The sequence below is a fragment of the Pygoscelis adeliae genome, unplaced genomic scaffold (assembly GCF_000699105.1).
Source record: "Pygoscelis adeliae isolate BGI_AS28 unplaced genomic scaffold, ASM69910v1 Scaffold316, whole genome shotgun sequence".
NCBI classification, from domain to species: domain Eukaryota; kingdom Metazoa; phylum Chordata; class Aves; order Sphenisciformes; family Spheniscidae; genus Pygoscelis; species Pygoscelis adeliae.
The window spans coordinates 1,426,949-1,445,083 of record NW_008824905.1 but is presented as its reverse complement, the minus strand read 5'-3'; the positions used below and the strand labels follow the sequence as shown (position 1 = coordinate 1,445,083).

Sequence of the window (18,135 nt, the reverse complement as noted above, 5' to 3'; positions counted from 1 at the left end):
CATGTCTCATTTTCTTTAAGTACAAGAGACCGACTACCTTTAAGGGCAGAACTCTACTGCCTTCTCTTTTTCCAGCAGGCACACATGCTTCCTAACGAGCGTTAAAATGGCAAGCTCACAGCTGTGATTTTGATGTGATCCTCTCCACTTTAATTAGCCTCTGTGTGTTTCCAGCTGTAACCAGTTCCTCATAGCACTGTTCTGTCTCAGACTCGCTCTGTAGTTGCGCCACAGTTCTCCATTTCTGAAGCCGTAAGACAACGGGACCCAGGCTGACAGGTTTCAACTCTGTTTTGCACTTTGGTTTGTGGGGACATGTTTCTTTCTGGGACAGCTAGCATTCAGGGAGGTGACTAGAAGGAAAGCCTTTGCAAGGCCGGGAGAAAAGAACCCTATATTTGGTGTGGAGATCTGGAAATGCAATTGTTGACATCAACTCTCTGAATGTCTCCCTGCACGCAGTTAAACTAGGGCAATTTATTGTCCTGTTTGAATTTATGTTATGTCAGCAGAGTGTTTAGCTATCCTATCCAAGCATGGCCTTATATAGCGATTACTTCAACTTTTCTTGTGGGCAGTAGGTTTCTAAATAATGAATTTGCAATGCCAGATCATTCTCTTTTATTATCCTGAACTGGGCAAGAGTACAGTACAGATTCGTGTAGAGTTCATTTTGATCTTGCTAACTTTGCAGCCCAGGTTTCCACAGCAAGATAGTTTAAAATTAGTTTTAAATTTTTAAAAGGGGGGGGTGGGGTGGGGAGAAGGGAGGTGAAATTATATGCATGGTTTGGTTTGTTTGTTGCCAACGTTAAATGTATTTCTGGAACACACAACTGAGACAGCTCCATTAAAAGCTGTCACTGTTGAGACTGGTCAGATCCTTCCTCTCAGGCTGCAGAAGAAGTGGCAAGGATACTAGACTTCAGCTGTGCATGAGAGCTCCCACACACTGTGCATGAGCCCAGTGCTTATCCCTTTCAGCTGTATGGTAAAGCACCAATCACTTGAAAAGGGGAACTTTGGCAATTAACATGCACCTTGGAAAATCCCTCATCAGCTGTTGTTGAAGGATCATTCCACAGGGGTACCAGAAAGGCTGAAACAGGAACAGCCCTGATCTAAAGATATGAAGGCATATTAATTAATGAACTTGGATCATAAGGCAAAATGGGTAAGATACCTTCACATCATTCCTCCTAAAGAAAAGAGATGAGCTTTTTATTGGAGTGCACTGTGCTAGCTTGGAAGGAACATGGAAGAGCAAAGAAAAAAAAAAAAGATTGAAACATATAGAAAAGAGTGTGCACCAAAGCAAGAAAAGAGTAAAGAAAGGTTATAGGTTTCCATACATCTTTTTAAGATGCAAAAATATGTTCTCCTCTACCCCATGTGAAAGAACAAGTGGCAATTGCTGTCTCTGAAAATATTTTCAGGTTTTCCATTGTGACAGCTAAATGCTAGTTAACCATATCCTCGTGAGCCAAACCATTCAAACTGATTGTGCTTGGTACACTTAACGGGATTTAACCCTTGGCGGGAATGCTCTGATTTTTTACTTAATTGAGGGAAAATTTGGTTCTGCAGATTGTTTCAATGTTGCTTGAAGGGAGTGTTGAGAAGAACCCAGCATATAAAAGGGTGAGCAGAGTTACAGCAATAATTAAAATGATGAAAAAATTACTGTCAGAGCAATTGTTTATTTCTAGGAACAGTATTAAAACCCAGAATTTTCCTGCTTTATGTCAAGAGCAACACATCTACATGTATAAATATGAATTCCATGCTGCCATATGGGAAGTCAGTGTATCCTGAACCCTATATCGAAATTCACTTTCGTTCGTGAATTGTGATCATTTTATCTAGGCCATACTTCACCTCAGTTGGGGTTGTTCCTCCCCTCCCCCCCAGTTGAGTCTTGCATCCAAAGGGAGTTAAGCATGTCTTCTCCTGTTTTATAGTGCATTTGGAAATACACTGTTAAAAAAATCATATCAGATAGAGTGCTATTACAGAAATCGTACTTTCCAAGACAAGACATATTATGTCCATCATTGTCTTCCCCTGTCCCCATCCCCCCAGTTCATAATGTGGCCCTACTTTATGAGACAGTGGGCAAATGGGGATGGGATAGGAGTTGGAAAGTTTCTCCCTGTCTATATAGTGCTGCTTTAAAAAAAAAATATTAATGAATTCAGTGGGCTTTGATACTGCCAATGCTAGATCTGTACTTCATATTAAAGCAAGTCTCTAGTCTCATTAACTTAAATTGGACTATGCATCTGACTCAGTCACTTCAGAGGGGAAAAAAACCCCCAGAACATAGTTTTACTGTAAAGGAATAAAATGCTTTATTCTTTCTGTATTTTATTTTGCACAAAATATTCCCCCCCCTAAAATAAACTATATAACACTTCTTCTCTCTACACTGAAATAGGAATCAAAAAGCTAAGTCCTTTTTTGGAAGTGAGATGAGATCCTCAGCTAATATAAAGTGGTCGACTTGCACTGAACTTCAAGCTACATTCTTTCCAAAAATCTCTATTGCTGTGTCTCATCCAAATGTACGCGCCTGCAAGATGTCTATTTTTTTTTAAATACTACTCGATGTTTATAAATGGGTTTTCAAGCACTAAAAAGATAATTTGTGCACAACAGTTTGCGGGGAGACAGGTGATACCAAAGTGTTAAATGAGGCAGGTTATTCTTTTTCTTGGAGCTTGGCACGCTTTTTGTCATAGCAATGACAAATATGTTATTGTTTCTACTGCGCCTGGATATGTAGCAACAGAAATCACTAGCAAATAGAGTAGACAGAGTTTAAAAAAAAAAAATGTATTTAAAGGAAGGAAAGAGGAGTTAAGAGTAAGACAGTTACATTTACTGACAGTTAGGCCAGCTCAGGAGCGGGCACAGTTTTGGCAAATGGAGGTAGGAAGGGGACAGTAACAGGACTTTCTATTATGCACGTGATTACGAGAACCTGAATTGATTCCATGTAGTATATACGAATGCCTGCTAAAAATATACCACTTATTACAGGGAAAGCTGTATAAAGACTTCGTGGAAGTTTTCTGAGTGAGAGGAAAATTAAAAACTATTGGGGAAAAAAAAATCGCGTTACCATGTGAAGGTAGAAGGAAGTTAAATTGTGGATTGCTTGTGTGTGTTTAACCCTACAAGCTTCAAGAGACTCATTCCCCCTGAGCTAGCAGAAATCCCATTACCTGCTTAGAAAGGATGATTAACATTTCAGTCATAGTTATCACATCTCCTTCCTGGACAAGTAACATAACAAGTAACAACAACATAATAAGTAAGAGATGGGGCCCTGCTATGGGACTGAGATCCTAGCAGTGGGAGGAGAGTAAGGTCTCACAGTTAGATTCCAGCAACAGTTGTAGTCAGACAAGCTTGAAATGAAGTGGTCTGCAGTAATCAACACCTGGGTTCTATTTATGCCTCTGCTTAAGCAACCGTGGATAACTTGGTCACTTGATGTATTTGTAAACAGTAATATGTGACTTGGCTGAAACTAAGGCTAATGTCAGAGACCTTTACAAGTACAAATCGGTCAAAGGTGTCTAGTTCCTCCTTTCTCTTATGTTCCATCCTTTGTATTTTTAAGTCACCTGTAGGAGTATTGTTTTGTCCCAGCCTTTTGGAGGAATATCCCCTGACTGGCTGAGTATCAAAGCAGGCTGACTGGTACAGCAGTGAAAAAACACCATCCGACAGAAGGCAGCACAGTCAAGAACACTGTACGTTCTTGCTCTGCTTTACATAGGGCAGGATGCCAGCGCTTGGAATAACGTGCACTTGGCTTGACCCACGCATTGTTGGAAGACTGCTTTTGACTGGATTAGGTTTGGATCAGGCTCCTGGTGACTAATCTTTGGCTTAAACAGTAGGATTGGGGTTCATGGAAAATTAGGTTAGGGATCTGGACAGAAATTTAAAGACCAAAATCAGACATCATTATGTTTTAAAAACTGTCCTGCATTTAACTAACTAATGCCAAGTCTTATGAACTCTTAGGAGACCTGACTGTGTAGCCATGCAGAAGTTTTACGTGGTCAAGGCAATGTCCTACGAAGTCAGATTTACGCAAATCAAACCTGTAGCTGTGCATGTTTATCTTCTAGGGACAAGCGTTTTGTTTTAAAATAGTACTTCTCACTGAAATAGCACTCAGACCTATTTACAACTAGTTTCCTCCTTTGCAATAGGTTTTGAAGCAATCATGCACTGAGATTTTATATTTGGAGCCATCCAGCGTCTGTGTGGGAGGTAAGTTTCTATAATTTTAATATGATACTCAATTATTATAGGACTGTGATTTCCCTGTTTTACCCGAAGGAAAACCACCACAGGTCTCTAGAATAAAACATCTCTATCTAAAAAAAAAAAATCCTTAAGGAGTTTAAGAAAGATCAAATCCTTCTCTGTTGACTCATTTTTCTCCTCAGAGGAGCTGTCTTCCAGGGCCTACTTTCATAACTTAGGTAAAGCATGGAAAAGTTTGAGACGCATTTATCTGCCACTCTCCCATGAGTCATGTTCTGCACTTGCCCTTGTATTCAACGCAATGATGCTTACTCTTTGACACTCGCATACTGTTTTACCTAAGGTCATGGAGTTAAGTTCTGGGAATCCTGATAACATGTCTTCATTTCAATTCATAACAATATTTCTAGTGCCCTAGCCCAAATCTGTGGAGTGTAAGCAGTAAAGCATTTCGCTGCATTTTTGTGTAGCAAGTGGTAACGCATTAATTAAGTATAAGAGTTGCACAAAATTTTAAGTGCTTGTCTTCTCTCTGTGTTTCACACTCCACGCATAGCTGGAGACCAGTCAAAATAAGGTAGTTTCTAAATCTCCTTATTTTGATGTTTCTCTAAAAACATGAATCGTCACAATGAACTCTGTGGCCGTGGTAAACAAACCGTTTTCACTCCTCCTATGCACAATTCACAAATAGTGCAGCCCTTATGCAGCTTCCAGAGAAGTAGTACTAAAGTGAAATGTTTTCTTCATCTGGCACTTTAAGTGGGCCTGACGCAGGTTTGGCGAGTCTTCTTGTTTTGAGACCCAGATTTCTCATTTAGCAGAGTATGCACTAAGAAACTGTTTCTTACTGTGCAACCGAGCCCCAGATCCTGTTGATAGTCAGAATCGACTTCCATTTTAATACGGCTGCCTCAGTGATAAAGATTTGGGAACAAATCTTTATTTTTCCTATAGTGACTTAACTGAAGAATGCAGTACCAGGGGTCAATTAAAAAGGAGACCTGAATAAGCCTGAAGCATTACCATGTTGTGCTTCGTTTATTGCAGGCTATACTGAAATTCTCCTTGTCTAAGTTAATGCAATGCACTAAAGATTGGCCATTTGGGGTTCTTGCTTTTCTCTCCAGAGGAGTTTCAGGTTGTTCTTAGAGGAAGCGGCTTAACCCTTGGTGGGAAAACCGATGGTGTTACTTGTACTTATCAAGTGAATGGAACTACAATTCGTAAGTATTGATGTTTGAGATGATCTGCCTTTGTATTTCCTATTAAGTGATTCGTTCTGCTTCTTGTTACCTCATTTAATTAAAATTGAAAGAGAAAAATATCAAAGAGGAGGAAAACAGGAAAGCTCTGAAAATTAGTAAGAGGATGCAAGTTATTTCACATCTTGCTCAGTGGTCTGAATTTGCTACCAATTGCCATTAGCTGTAAACTGTGAGTGGTGTTTGGCAGCCCAGCCGGCTGTGTGAATTAACACGGTGACAACTGTCTGTCTCCTGACAGTCAAGTAAGCAGATATTTGCCGAATAAAAAAAGATGACCACGGAGCGTACCGACCAAGTGCCCCTTCTTGTAAGAAGACCCAGGCCAAGTCATAGGCTCTCATCATGATTCCAAAGGGCACTACTCCCCAAGGTGCACTTGCCTTGTTATCTTGGAGCATCTCTGCCCATTCTGTCTGGTGTACCAGATGTATAGCCATTGTGCTGTTTGTTTCAGGGGCTTGGCAAGGCATGGGTGCCCCTCTGTGACATGGAGTCAGTCCTCTTCCTGGGGCTCCTGCAACAGCACAGAATAAGGCAAAGTCAGAACAGTTGGTACTATTTTGTCCCTGTATTTTGACATGGTTCATCAGCTCAGCATCCCAAGCAGCACTGTCCTCTAGGAGTGGGTCTCACTGCAGCCACATCCCTACCTGGACTCTAGTTTCCTGACCTGTGGAAAGGAATTCTCTGTCAGACAGAATGGTATCTTCTACAGGCCCTTTACCTGTAGCTTTTTCTGGTTTTTTGGTTTGTGGTTTTTTTTTTTTTCCCAAGTACAGATGAGTGTTTTTTATTTGTTATTATTAGTACTCACCATTGGCCAGATGCTACAATCATTAATTGTTCCTTTGTCAAACTACAAACGTCACTGGGGAAGTCTTTCTGAGTGGAATGCTGCAGAAGTTAGAAAAGCTCTAGAAGTAGAGCTTTTAGAGTAGAGAAGTAGTGCAGACTATTTTCTTCTTGCTATCTGATTAAATTTGCTCATGGAGAATTTAATTTTCAGCAATATTCAGGACTTGATCTTCTCTTGCACAGCGCATTAACATGCAGCAGGGCAGATGAAAAGTCTCGCCAGAATTTGGACTAGTCTCCTTGTGCTGCTCTGTTCCCTGAACTGGCACAAGGTAGATGATGGTGGAAAAAATGCCATTAAATGGAAATCACCGCCATTTTTTATATCCAGAAACTAAAGTGGACAGCTAGTATAAGGACATCCCACTTCTTGCTCTAACCAGTATCCCTTAGAAGCAAGCCAGACTGGAACATGAGCAAAAATGGACCTGTAGAAAAAAAACCCAACTCACTTTTTCCCTACCTACTGTCTGATTTTTCTATTAGCTTGTCTTAAACTCCTACCCAATTGAACATGTGTTTCCAGTACATTTTATTCCTTACTCTGGATATCACATATACTCGAATGGGCTGCCAATCTCTCCTGCCTGTTAAATATCTAAAATAATTCGGAAGAATAACACAGTAGTTCTGGATAAAGGCAACCTGTGTAAATAAATCCTGCTTGTATAAGTTTTCCTTCAGTTTCAATTAAAATTGTCACCTTTGTCTCTTACGTTAAACTATAGCTTACTTATTTTAACTTGTTGCATAAAGTAGCTTTATAGAGCTAGAATTTATAACATGGCAAAATTACTGCTGCAGTTGTATATTTATTATCATGGTGTACCTTTCTTACTTGGAGAAGCAGGGCAACAGGCTTGTTTAGTTCCAGGTGAATAAAATTGATTTCACACTATCTAGGGTAAATAGTTGAGACGTCAGTCACATGACCTGAAGATAATTAGAACTTAAATTTCAATTTAAGTGGCTAGTTTGCAAGTCATCAGGACTCCTTAGTTCTATTCCTGCTTTGCTCCTAACTTCTTGTTTACCATGAGTAGTCACTTCTCTACACCCCAGTCTGTCTATTTGGGAAGTTAAAACAATAGCATATACCTTCTTCATATGAGTGTTTTGAGGCTTGCATCAATATGTTTATGTTCGTAGTGGCATTCGTACCATTCAGGATCTTCTGACGGAGTGCATTAAGGCACTGGTGGCGATAAGGATCTATAGAATACCAGAGTTAATGAGGGATTTAGCCATTTTCCATAAGCATCACAAATGTAAACCTCCTCTGTCCTGCTGGCAGATGCTACTACCATACTAAAAGTTTTGGCATTATTTAGTGGCAATGCTAGCAGCATACACCAAATAGGCTTATGGTACTTAATGATTGGTAGGTTGTGGTGCTGCTTGCATTCGGGGCTGGGCTGTGCTGCAAATAATAGCCCCTAGGAACTTGGATTTTTATGTGCTCCATGCTACAAGTGGGGGATGAATCCACTGTGGCTAGTGTCCAGGGGAAACTGGCAAGGACGAGCAGAAGCCCAGAACACAAGCTGTGAGGAAGGACAGAACAGTTCAGTTTGTTACATCTGGAGGAAAGGAAGAATGGCCAAAGTAATTGTTAAGTATGGGCTGCTGCAGGGCTGAAAATAAAAAGCTGGGCTCTCCCACTAGAAGGCCTTTTAACAACTTAAATGGGTGTCACTGAAGAATGTCTGAAGTGTGTTGCTTTCTTTAAATGACCTTTTGAAAATTTTATGACTGGTTTCTCCGATTCTTTGATTGTTCAGTCTTTTATAGCTGTATGGCATGCGTATGTCTGCTTTGCCATGGTAGAAATAACTATACTTGAACAGGATGAAGCCCCCAAATACTTGCTAGCATCTGATGTGAGAATTTCCAACTAGATCTCTGGGCTGCTTTTTTTTTTCTTGGCTTCTGGAAGGGGTGTGCTGAAGTACACGAAAGGAGGGGAATGGCATAGTGATGTATTTATTATACATTGCAGCGTAAAAACACAATCTGCTGTATCGGGTCTTGCCAGAGGCCTGCTACAACCTACCCAAGTTCTTGTCTTCAGCAACGGTCAAGGGCAAACGTTTAGGGAGTGGTATAGGAAGGAAATAGGGGAATTTAATGTGATCCTTCCCCTGATATGCAAGCTCATTCTCTACAGCTCTGCGCTGGGCTCCAAGCGCTTTTGACTCAGAGGAAACCTAGAAGAGAACAGTGGAGCTAGGATGGACAAAAAGGTAGGAAGGGCGCTTTCAGCAGTAGCAGGAGGAAGGAGATGGTCTCAAGAAAAGGAAAATTGTTCCTGTGTCATAGCATTCTCCTCTACTTAAAACTGGCAGTCTCTCAGCAGAATCCTCACCATTTGAAGACATAATGGAGGGTACTTGCATAACGATGTACTTTAATGTTAGAGTTCCCCTTACTGATAGCTTGGGCTCTGCTTTGGGACCAGCCTCAGAGCAAACCATTATTTTGTCAGTTCTGGTTTTAAAAGATGCATTTGGCATGTTTCTCCTTTTGCATTTATGAAGAACCATTACCAAATGCTAGAAAGGAAACCTGCCAAATGTAGCTGTGGGATAGAAAAATCATCTATCAAACATACCATCAAGACAAAAACATATGGCAATGTGCTAATCCCTCTTCCCCTCCTCACAACTAGCCCCAAATCCAGGCCAAGCAGTCGGTGCAGATTATAGCACATAAGAAAAGCTCATTTATGCTAACAGCTCCTCCTTCAGCTGCCCCTGAACTACTTGTATGTCTGCCTGTTCCCTAAAAGCAGGACAGAGTCATCTCCAAGTTTATCTGGCAGATCATTTATCTGCTCTTGCCCTTAAATCAAGAAATAGTCCACGCTTGCAGGAGCATCTCAAGTACGGAAATTAACAGTCTTACCATGGCTAAGTTTGTGAGGATGGTTCTGCACACAGGAGCAGAACTTTTCCCAGGTTACCGAACACGTGAGGAAAAGTAACTCCCTCCTCTCCTTTTCACAACTGCAGAAAAGGAGTGCTCTGCTGGACATGGTGCTCTACAAATAGATGCTTTCTAAGTTTAAGAGATTTGCTAATAGCTGGAGAGTCAAAAGCATGAGAAACACTGGAGAAATAGACACTCCAATCACAACTGATAAAATACTCCTTGAATGCAATGCACAGGGTTGGAGCTAATTAGAAACAAACCTTCATCTTCCAAATACTAGGAAATCCCTAATAACGTTCTCACTCTTTGCAAAAACGGTCTTGATTTTAGGAAATGATCTGTCTGGAAGAGCATGAGCTGACTTAAGTAAAGTAAGCCATGTAATGTGGGCTCACACTCGCATTTTTAAAGCCAACTCTGAGTTTGGATGTTCAAGGTGCAGCTTTAACAAAGCAGCAGATTTATTCCCTAACTTAGGCCTGAATTGCTTGCAAGTTCCAGACATGACCAAACCAGTAACCAGCATACTGTGAGAAGGGAAGGGACTTTATAGCATGTTCACACATCAGGTTCTCTTTTAAGCAGCACAATATATTAAGCTCATGTGATTTGTTTTTTCAGATGAAAAACCAAAAACGGTGGAATCTGATTTTTTGCTCTGCCCTGCACCAATCCTATACAAAAGCGGCCAGTAAGTACTTGAAACGAATGTCATGCTATTTTTTGGTAGAATTGCATGCGTTATTGCTGATGTTAATCATGAGGAGTTTTGGCTAGAGGCAGTCTTTTGTTGTTTTTATGGGGGGTGGTTTGTTGTTGAATTTTTTTTTCCCCCATTCTCGTGTTATTTCCCTTGTGTATTTGCCAGCTTCAGAATGGGCTTAGATAGTCATCTGTGACCAAACCAATTTGGACAGTGCCTTAAAAATGAATATTCAGCCAGTTTATTAAATACTGAAAAGGTCTGGCTTGTCGTAAGTTTTATGCATATTAGCTGTTTTAACAGGGCATAATATGCTCTCTTCTGGATAATCTTTAGGCTCATTGTTAAATAGATTACATTATCACTGACACTTATAAGCTATTATTAAAATCATGTGTCAAGATGCATACCACTGCTCAACATGTAATGATAAAACGAGGCACTAATTTAACAACGCAATCTCATGACAGCACTGTAGCTAAACTGCAGTTCTAGCCTTATTCTAAGTGTCACTGGCCATGGCTGCACATTACTTCTGGCCCTTTTGAGAACTAATCCTTCCCTCCTCCTCCTCTCAAATTCAGACATGCCCTAGGCTTTTAAGATCACTTCAACTTCATTGTTCAGATTTGTGAAATTCTAAGGTAATCAGAAGGCAGAAAACTGCATGTCAGATCTTGGCCCTGTAGGAGGGCAAAGGCTTTCAGGCTGTTGACTTTATCCCCGTTTTGCAAGTAGTTCTTCTTAGAGTGCTATTTGGGATGAGGTTAATATTAATCCAGTAGGAAGCACAGCAGTTCGTTACAGCTCTGCATTGTCATTTTTCTGTGGCAATTAATTCTTAGCAGTTTAAAAACTAAGCATATTGCATAGATGGTTTTCAGTAGTTACTTTTCTGAGTTAAGCAACAATCAACTGCCTCAGTTGTGCTGTAAGACCAATAGCAAAACTCCAAACACACATCTGCTTCGTGCATTAAATGGCAGCCAGGAGGAGAAAAGTCGGAAAGCTGTAGAAGAAAAAAACTTCAGTGATTAACCCCCGTGGAAGAGAGTGGGGTGAATCACTGCAGAGGAGCTGCATCATAGCCTCCGTGCAGCAGCCAAAGCTCCCCTCTGGGGAACAAGCACTGGCTTATGGCAATGCAGGGAAAACAAGCATGGAGGAGAATTACACAGAGAGCAGAGAAAGGGGATGAGTTTTTAACACTTTTAGGTTTTCCTGATACTCAAGTTGCCTTTTACATAGCTATGCGAAATGTTGATCTTGTCCTACGTGCAGCAGCAGTTTGTTAGACCTATGTGCCTTTATATTAAGCCGTGCAGTTGCACGGTTTTCAGTTGAGGTAGGCTGCTTGTGGTTGTGTGTCAGTTGTACAACAAAACAGCTGTAAAACTGCTGTCTTAGCTAAAACGAATCAGCACCGTGTGCAGCTTTAAGAGAACTAATTTTGTCATCAGAACCATGTAAATCCATCGGGTTAAGAACCCCTCCTCTCCACGCCAAGTATTTCAGTGGAGTTACCTTACAACAGAAGGTGAACAGCAGCAAATTAGGCCCCCATTATTAAGCACCCCAAGACCTGAAGCTGTAAATGCTTTTCCACACTGATAGCCTGAGAGTATGTAAACAGCGTATCCTGCCAAAGGAATGCGTAATGCATGGAATATTTATATAGATTAAAGCACAGGGGAAGTTATTTGAACATGCTGCGTTTTTTCTTAATCTGTGAAGAGCTCGTTTGGCCTGTGAAGCATTATTTAAATAGAAACTCACCACATAGTAATTGCAGTGTAGATCAAGCACCTAATTACGGCACGTTTCTTCTCAGCCGTGTTTATAAGAAAGAATGCATGAACAATAACATGAAGCTGTACAGGTTCACAGGAAAAAAATTTTTTCCAAAGTTACTATGTGAAATATACTTCCATAAGCCGATACTGAAGTAGGTGCAGCTTTGGCCCAGAGATAAACAGTTTGCTATGCAAAAGACTGACAGCTATGGAAGATACGTACATACGTGAACTCTTGACTTTCCATTGGCACAGCTCAGACTATTGCTGGATAATTCCCAGTAATTCCTCATGTAGTGGAGCTAATATGAGTCACTAATGTAGCAACAACCTGTCTGCTCTTTTTCTAGTGCTCTTTTTAGTGCAATTAAGAGCAACACAAGCCGACAAAGTTATCTTTGTGACTTTTAAGGCTGCAGCTTTGTTTCTGGGTAAATGGTAAAGACTCACTTAACAAGTTTCATTATATCTTTCTAATTGGCAACACTTCTTGTTGACTGATGAATTAGCAGTTTTCATGTGCAGAACAGTAGAAACCCACGTGGAATAGACAAAACAGATAAAAAGCCGAAGTACCCAAGGTGTTGGGTTGGTAACCCCTGGTTTCCTGGACTTACACCATTATGCATTTCTACGTTCTTTCCAGCTGCTGACTGCATTTAGTTAGGAGGCTCCAAAATGCCAGCTGTAGATTTAACCAAGCATTCTTTTCAAAGCTTGTTTTTTCCACAGTACCATGTAGCAGATGGATGTGGTATCCTTAGGTTATGTGACAACCTAACTGTGCTGCTTGTGCCATTTAAAATACCTTCTTGTCGTGCCACTTCTGAAATGCAAAATTACACAGTCTGCTTACAAAACCAGCTCATTTCAAAAGACCCCTGATTAGCTAACAGATGAGAATTACGTGGGATTTCTACATGAGCAGCCTATGCATTATAAAAAATGTTAGAAAGTATTGAAATAATCCAGAAAGGAGAAGTACCGCTTAACGCTCTGCAGGGAGAGGATGATGAGACAAACTCAAGTTGAATTGCTTTGCTTCATGTACTTTGAGAGATCCCTTACATACCGTGAGGGCAAATGTAACATTACAACTAAGCTGGTTTACTAGAAAGGACTCAGATTCTACTGCCTGGACCGTTTAAAAGCCATAGGTTTTTAGGGTCTTGCAGAACATTTGAGAAAATCAGATCCCCTTTTTAGCTCAGGCTTGGATTTGCTGTCCTGCCACAGCTCAAGGGCATCAAACTGAATCAGAGATTTCTTCGACCTCTCTGTTACTTTAGATGTCTCTGTAGTTATTGTCCTTTGGAAAGAAAAAAGAGCCCTTGTCTCTTTGGCAGACCAGTACAAGAAAAACTATTATATTTTTATAAGTCTACATTCTTGTGCTACCTTCGCTTTTGTTCTCTTCATTTTGCTCTAAGTTCTTCGAGTACACATTCAGAAAATATATCTGTAGGCTTGACTTCACAAACAGATGGCTTCTGTTCCTCTAAACCAGTGGTAAAATCCCCTCTGCCTCCAATGGAAACAGTATCAGAACAACATACATTTCTCTTACTTCCTGAACATTTGCACTTTCTCTTTTATTTGCTGAGCGGATGACAATAATGAAAGTTTAAACTAGCACAATAGAATATTTTACTGAAATATTTGTAGTGAGTATTTACATGTCTACTACTTAACTACCTCAGTTCGTTTGAACTCTAGCTTCTCATTGGAGTATTACAGTAAGAGATTTTGGATTTGCTCGTGCCTACTGAAAAAAATCCAATTTGATCTTGTGCAGATACTCATCTAAGCAAAGCAAGAAAGGTTAGGACTAGGCTTGGCAGTGAATTATTCAAAATGAACCAACAGGCTGAGAAATTGTTCTTAAAATAGTTCAGAGAACTACAGAAGTTTATTTTTTAATGCAGCTGCAGCGTTGCTGGCCAGCTTCCACCTTGTGCCATCCTGCACTTGAATTCATACTGTGTTTGGTCTAAGATTAGCTCATCAAATGAAGTGAGCATTTACCCCTGGGTCCAACAAGATCTATAAGCTTCTCGTAACTTTGAAACACATTGTCTAAGTCTATCTGAGCACATGTCCAAAAAGTTGGTTGTGTGTTTCAAAACACCAACAGAAGGGCAAACATTGGGTTAAGCGGGATCACTGGTTTAAGTATCATATGGTTTCCATCTCTCAGCTGAGTGACATTTTGACACCCTTGCAGTGAGTGGCACTTGACTCTACCCTGAGGGGTACCCTAGGACAGACGTGGGCAGTATTTTTCTCCTTGGGCTTGTAAGCTTAAGCAATAACAAAGCCCAAAAGGACAAATCCAAACATAAACCTGAGTGCAAGTGAAACCTTGCTCACAGTTGCCTTGCATTTATCATCAGATCGCATGCAGAGATGGTACAGTCTGCACTACTGTTTTTTCATGACCTTATTTGCCCTCTATTCAAATCATGTTGGCTTCAGATTGCATATATCCCTTCCTACATCCTGTCCAACAAGAACAGCTGGTGGCACTTAAAGAGCAAAGATTAAACAGGAATTATTTTATGCATGGTAGGTAGGAAAATTGCTACGCTTGTATTCCCAAATTCTTAGTTGCCTCCAGTTTCAAAGTAGCTGACTTAAGTTTAGTCTCCAGCGTGCAGTTCACTTCACACAAAGCACACAACAATGCCTGAGATAATCTGTTAGCCATCATCAGATTATTTTTTTTTTATGTATTGCTAGTAATAAGAGCTCTTGGCAACAAGCACAAGTGCACAAGTTTAGTGGTAACTTCAAATGTACTTCCTATCCAGACATTCCAATAAGGAGTTACTGAGGGAAGAATGAACCTTATTAAGCAAGTCTTATGAGAGTGTCAATGTAATTGGAGAATAAATAGCTCAGACTTTTACAACTGTAAGAAAAAAATAAAAACTTTTGTCCTAGAAAGAAAACATAGTGGGAAACGATCTCTAGGACTAAGCGCATAGCTTTATGGTTCTGAGCTGCAAATGCTACCTTGAGACATGCTTTTATTTGGCTATTAACCAGATCTCTCACAGGAGGAGCCTGTGTCATTCAAGTCTTTGTTCTTCCTGTTGACAACAGCTGCTTCGCTTGTTTTGCACTCATTTGTGAATGGGGTGGCAGCTCAGAGGGAATTCAGAAACACGAGCAGCATTGTATGGTTTCTGCACTGCCACTTCTCAGGTCTTTAGGTTTTAATATTTTTTTGTTTCTAGTTTATCGCTGATTTCCTTTTGATCCTGTCTTCACAGCTCAGATATTGTCCCTTAGCCCTGTGGAATAAAAAGATGAGGGAAGAAAGAAGTAACCATCTCCTTATTTTATGCAGTGCTTTCACCCTTAAAAGTAACCTATTTCAGGAACTAGCTTAACCACCTATTGCATCCATGTGTCTTCCTCTGAAGAAGTTTCTCAGCTTCTCTACATGTGAATATAAAACCTTTTTTTTGGGTTCTGTTTCACTTTTAGGAAATCAATTGTTTTTCCACAGCAGGAAGTAAGTCCTGTAACATTTAGTAATGCTATCTGGCTGTTTATGTTTGACAGTTTGTCAAACTGTATATTTTTCTTTGAGCTAGTGGTAACTCAAGCTCCATTTCTTTTATTTTTATACCATTTTTTTGTAGCCTACAATAGCCTGAATGCAGGCAAGAGTTTTATCTCTCTGGCCAAGTTTTGGTAGTATGATCTTAATCTCTGAAGTACAGATTTAGGGCAGCATTAGCTGCTCTGCTTTTTCCTGTGGATCACATGCAGAGCTGCGGGTTGAGGACAACGGGAATTAACCGCAAGCTTCAAGTTAAATATCGCTTTAAGAGCATCTCTCAATAGGGGCTTAAGGGAAGCCAAGGTTCTGTCTTCTGGAAGAGCTTGTAGCTCTGTGCAGTTGGGGAAGTAGACTTGTGAATCCAGTCCATTTCTTCCTATGGGTTTCTGGCAAATTACTGTAAAAACAGTTTAAAGTAAAACAGTGCTGTGGGGGTCTGTTTTAAACGTGTTCATTGCAGTTTACAGGATGCACCAAGGAGTTCCTGCTCACTACTTCAGGGGCCTTGGAACACTCTTCACAGCAGCTAGGCAGACGAAAACTTATACTAGCTGAAAGCCCAGGAATTCAGGCCCAAGCTGTCACTGGCACTCTTGCCCTCAGTTTCTGCCTCCCTGGGAAACAATCTCTCAATACAAAGAGGAAGCACGTGCTTCATATCTAATTCTAGGTGATTTGCATGAAAGATGTTTCCATGACAGTTTAACAGTGCTACTTTGAGTCTCGCTTTCCGGTTTCGAAGTGTCATTTTTATTAATACCAGCACCAGACTTAAGAGGAAGAGCATGGATACATGAAAGCAAACAGACACAGTGAAGATGAATGGATTGTGGGCTCCATCCTGCAAATTACCTCATTTGGTTTCTAGACAGCTGGTCTCATTCGAGAGCAGCTGAAAGGTGTTCTACAAAATGGTTGTCATGGCAAGCTTCTAACAAAGGATCCTAACTATTCCCCCCCTGCCCCGACTAGCCCAAAGATAGAGCATATTCTGCCTTTATTCCATCCACTGCTTCTTGTGACATGAACCTGGGAGCCAGAAACTTAAAAATTACTTTTGAATTTCATCTCTTGGGGAACAAGAGCATGTTACATTGGCCAGCAACATTTCTGAGTTTATTATGCAGGCAGAATGCCATGCAAGTGCTTGCATCTTCAGGGATATGTATAATATTCACAGAAGCAGTGAAGCCATCCGTTTTCAAGTTTGACTTGACTATACTAAGAAAAAACTTTTTCCACTGTTAATTCCCTATTCTTCTCCGACACCTGTAGGTCCTTAAACAAGCCTCCATGCTTGTTCCCTTGTGCTAGTATACTTGCACTCTTAAGAGGCACATAGTTAAGGCAATTACCTGGAGCACTGCAGTTTTCATTAGTACAGAGTGATCAGATTACATGAATCTATTATTTTACTGCAGGTCCTTTATGGGATCTTTACTTTTTCCCTCCTTTTTCCTGTGGTTGATAACAGCTCTCAAGAAGTAAAAGCACTGTTAAAGACATGGTGCTTTGTAAGGTGACTCATGTTTAATATGTTTACCTAATTAACTTCTGGCTAATAATTCTAACCCATTAAGTAGCTAGTTACTACATGTTTCGAATAAACACATCTGGTCCTGCAATGAGTGAAGGTTCTGCCTGCGTGTGGGTGACAGATGTGATGGTAGTTTCCCCAGTGCTCTCTTTTAAATAATTAACAGCGCACTGGTGAAGTAGCCTTAGACAGACAGGCTCAAAGCCAGCTGTATACTCTCAGAGCTCTGTCTGTGGACATGTGCCTCATCTCGTTAGCCTTCTCCAGCTATTACATTCCCTCTTCCTTGGTATTTCAAAAGCTACATGTAGCTCTAAGAAACACCCTTTTAAGTAACTTTGGACTCTTGGCTTGTGGTCTGAAAGGCAGCAGGAGAAGAAGGAATAATATGTCAGGCCACCCACGGGACAAATAGTTTTGAATTCACAAGCCTTGCAGATTGATCTCTCTTACCAAACAAAGGGCATGTGAAACAGTCCCGCCCTGCTGTTTCATTACTTGGAGTTGCTGGGCTAAGTTTGGAAACAACCTTCTTTTGAAGGAAGTGTCATCTTGTGGTAGCTTACTTCTTTATGTGGTCAATGGTTTCCTAGGCTGGAACAGCTGCTAATTCTTATCAATCTCTGAAGTAAGAAAAGCTACAATTAGTTACATGCAGAAGAGATCATTCCTTCCAACTCAGCTGTCATTTTGTTTTTCAGATTTTGGCTTTTTGTGGACGGGCTGTTTAAAGTTATTTTTTTCCAGATCGAGGGAGGAATTAAGTCAATAAATTAAATAAACAGCAGGGTATTTTGCAAGAGGCTAATTTGCACAAAAATTACTTCTTAAAAATGAGACTCGAGTTCTTGCTTACCAAAGGGCAAGCTAAGATTTATTCCTACTTCTGAGGGTCTGTGAACCCTGATCATTTTGTGCCTATACCGTAATGCTTAACATACAGCTGTCATTAGTTCTAGTGATATGGGCTCAGTCTGTGACCTTTGTTTTGTAAGGCATCAACAATAGCACAGCTGCCCTGCATAGTTGAGATCTCAAACCTGTAATTTGGCAAGAGGAACAGAACAAATTGGATAAATATACATAAACACATTGTGAAGGAAGGGAAAACAGAACAGAATGAACCAGAGCATCATCCTACAACTTGTTTGATAGGGATGATTTAAGTAGGCATATGGTATAGTTAAATG

At 40.5% G+C, this 18,135-nt stretch overlaps 1 protein-coding gene across 2 annotated transcripts in view; it reads left to right on the top strand.

Annotated features, from left to right (window-relative positions):
* ANTXR2 (anthrax toxin receptor 2) overlaps positions 1–18,135 on the top strand; it is a 121,309-nt gene that overhangs the window by 24,954 nt on the left and 78,220 nt on the right. For both annotated transcript variants that reach the window (XM_009324891.1, XM_009324890.1), the window contains exons 7-9: positions 4,230–4,290; positions 5,418–5,513; positions 9,963–10,032. In XM_009324891.1, the coding sequence (XP_009323166.1) occupies positions 4,230–4,290; positions 5,418–5,513; positions 9,963–10,032 (227 nt within the window). The remainder of the gene's footprint in view (positions 1–4,229; positions 4,291–5,417; positions 5,514–9,962; positions 10,033–18,135) is intronic.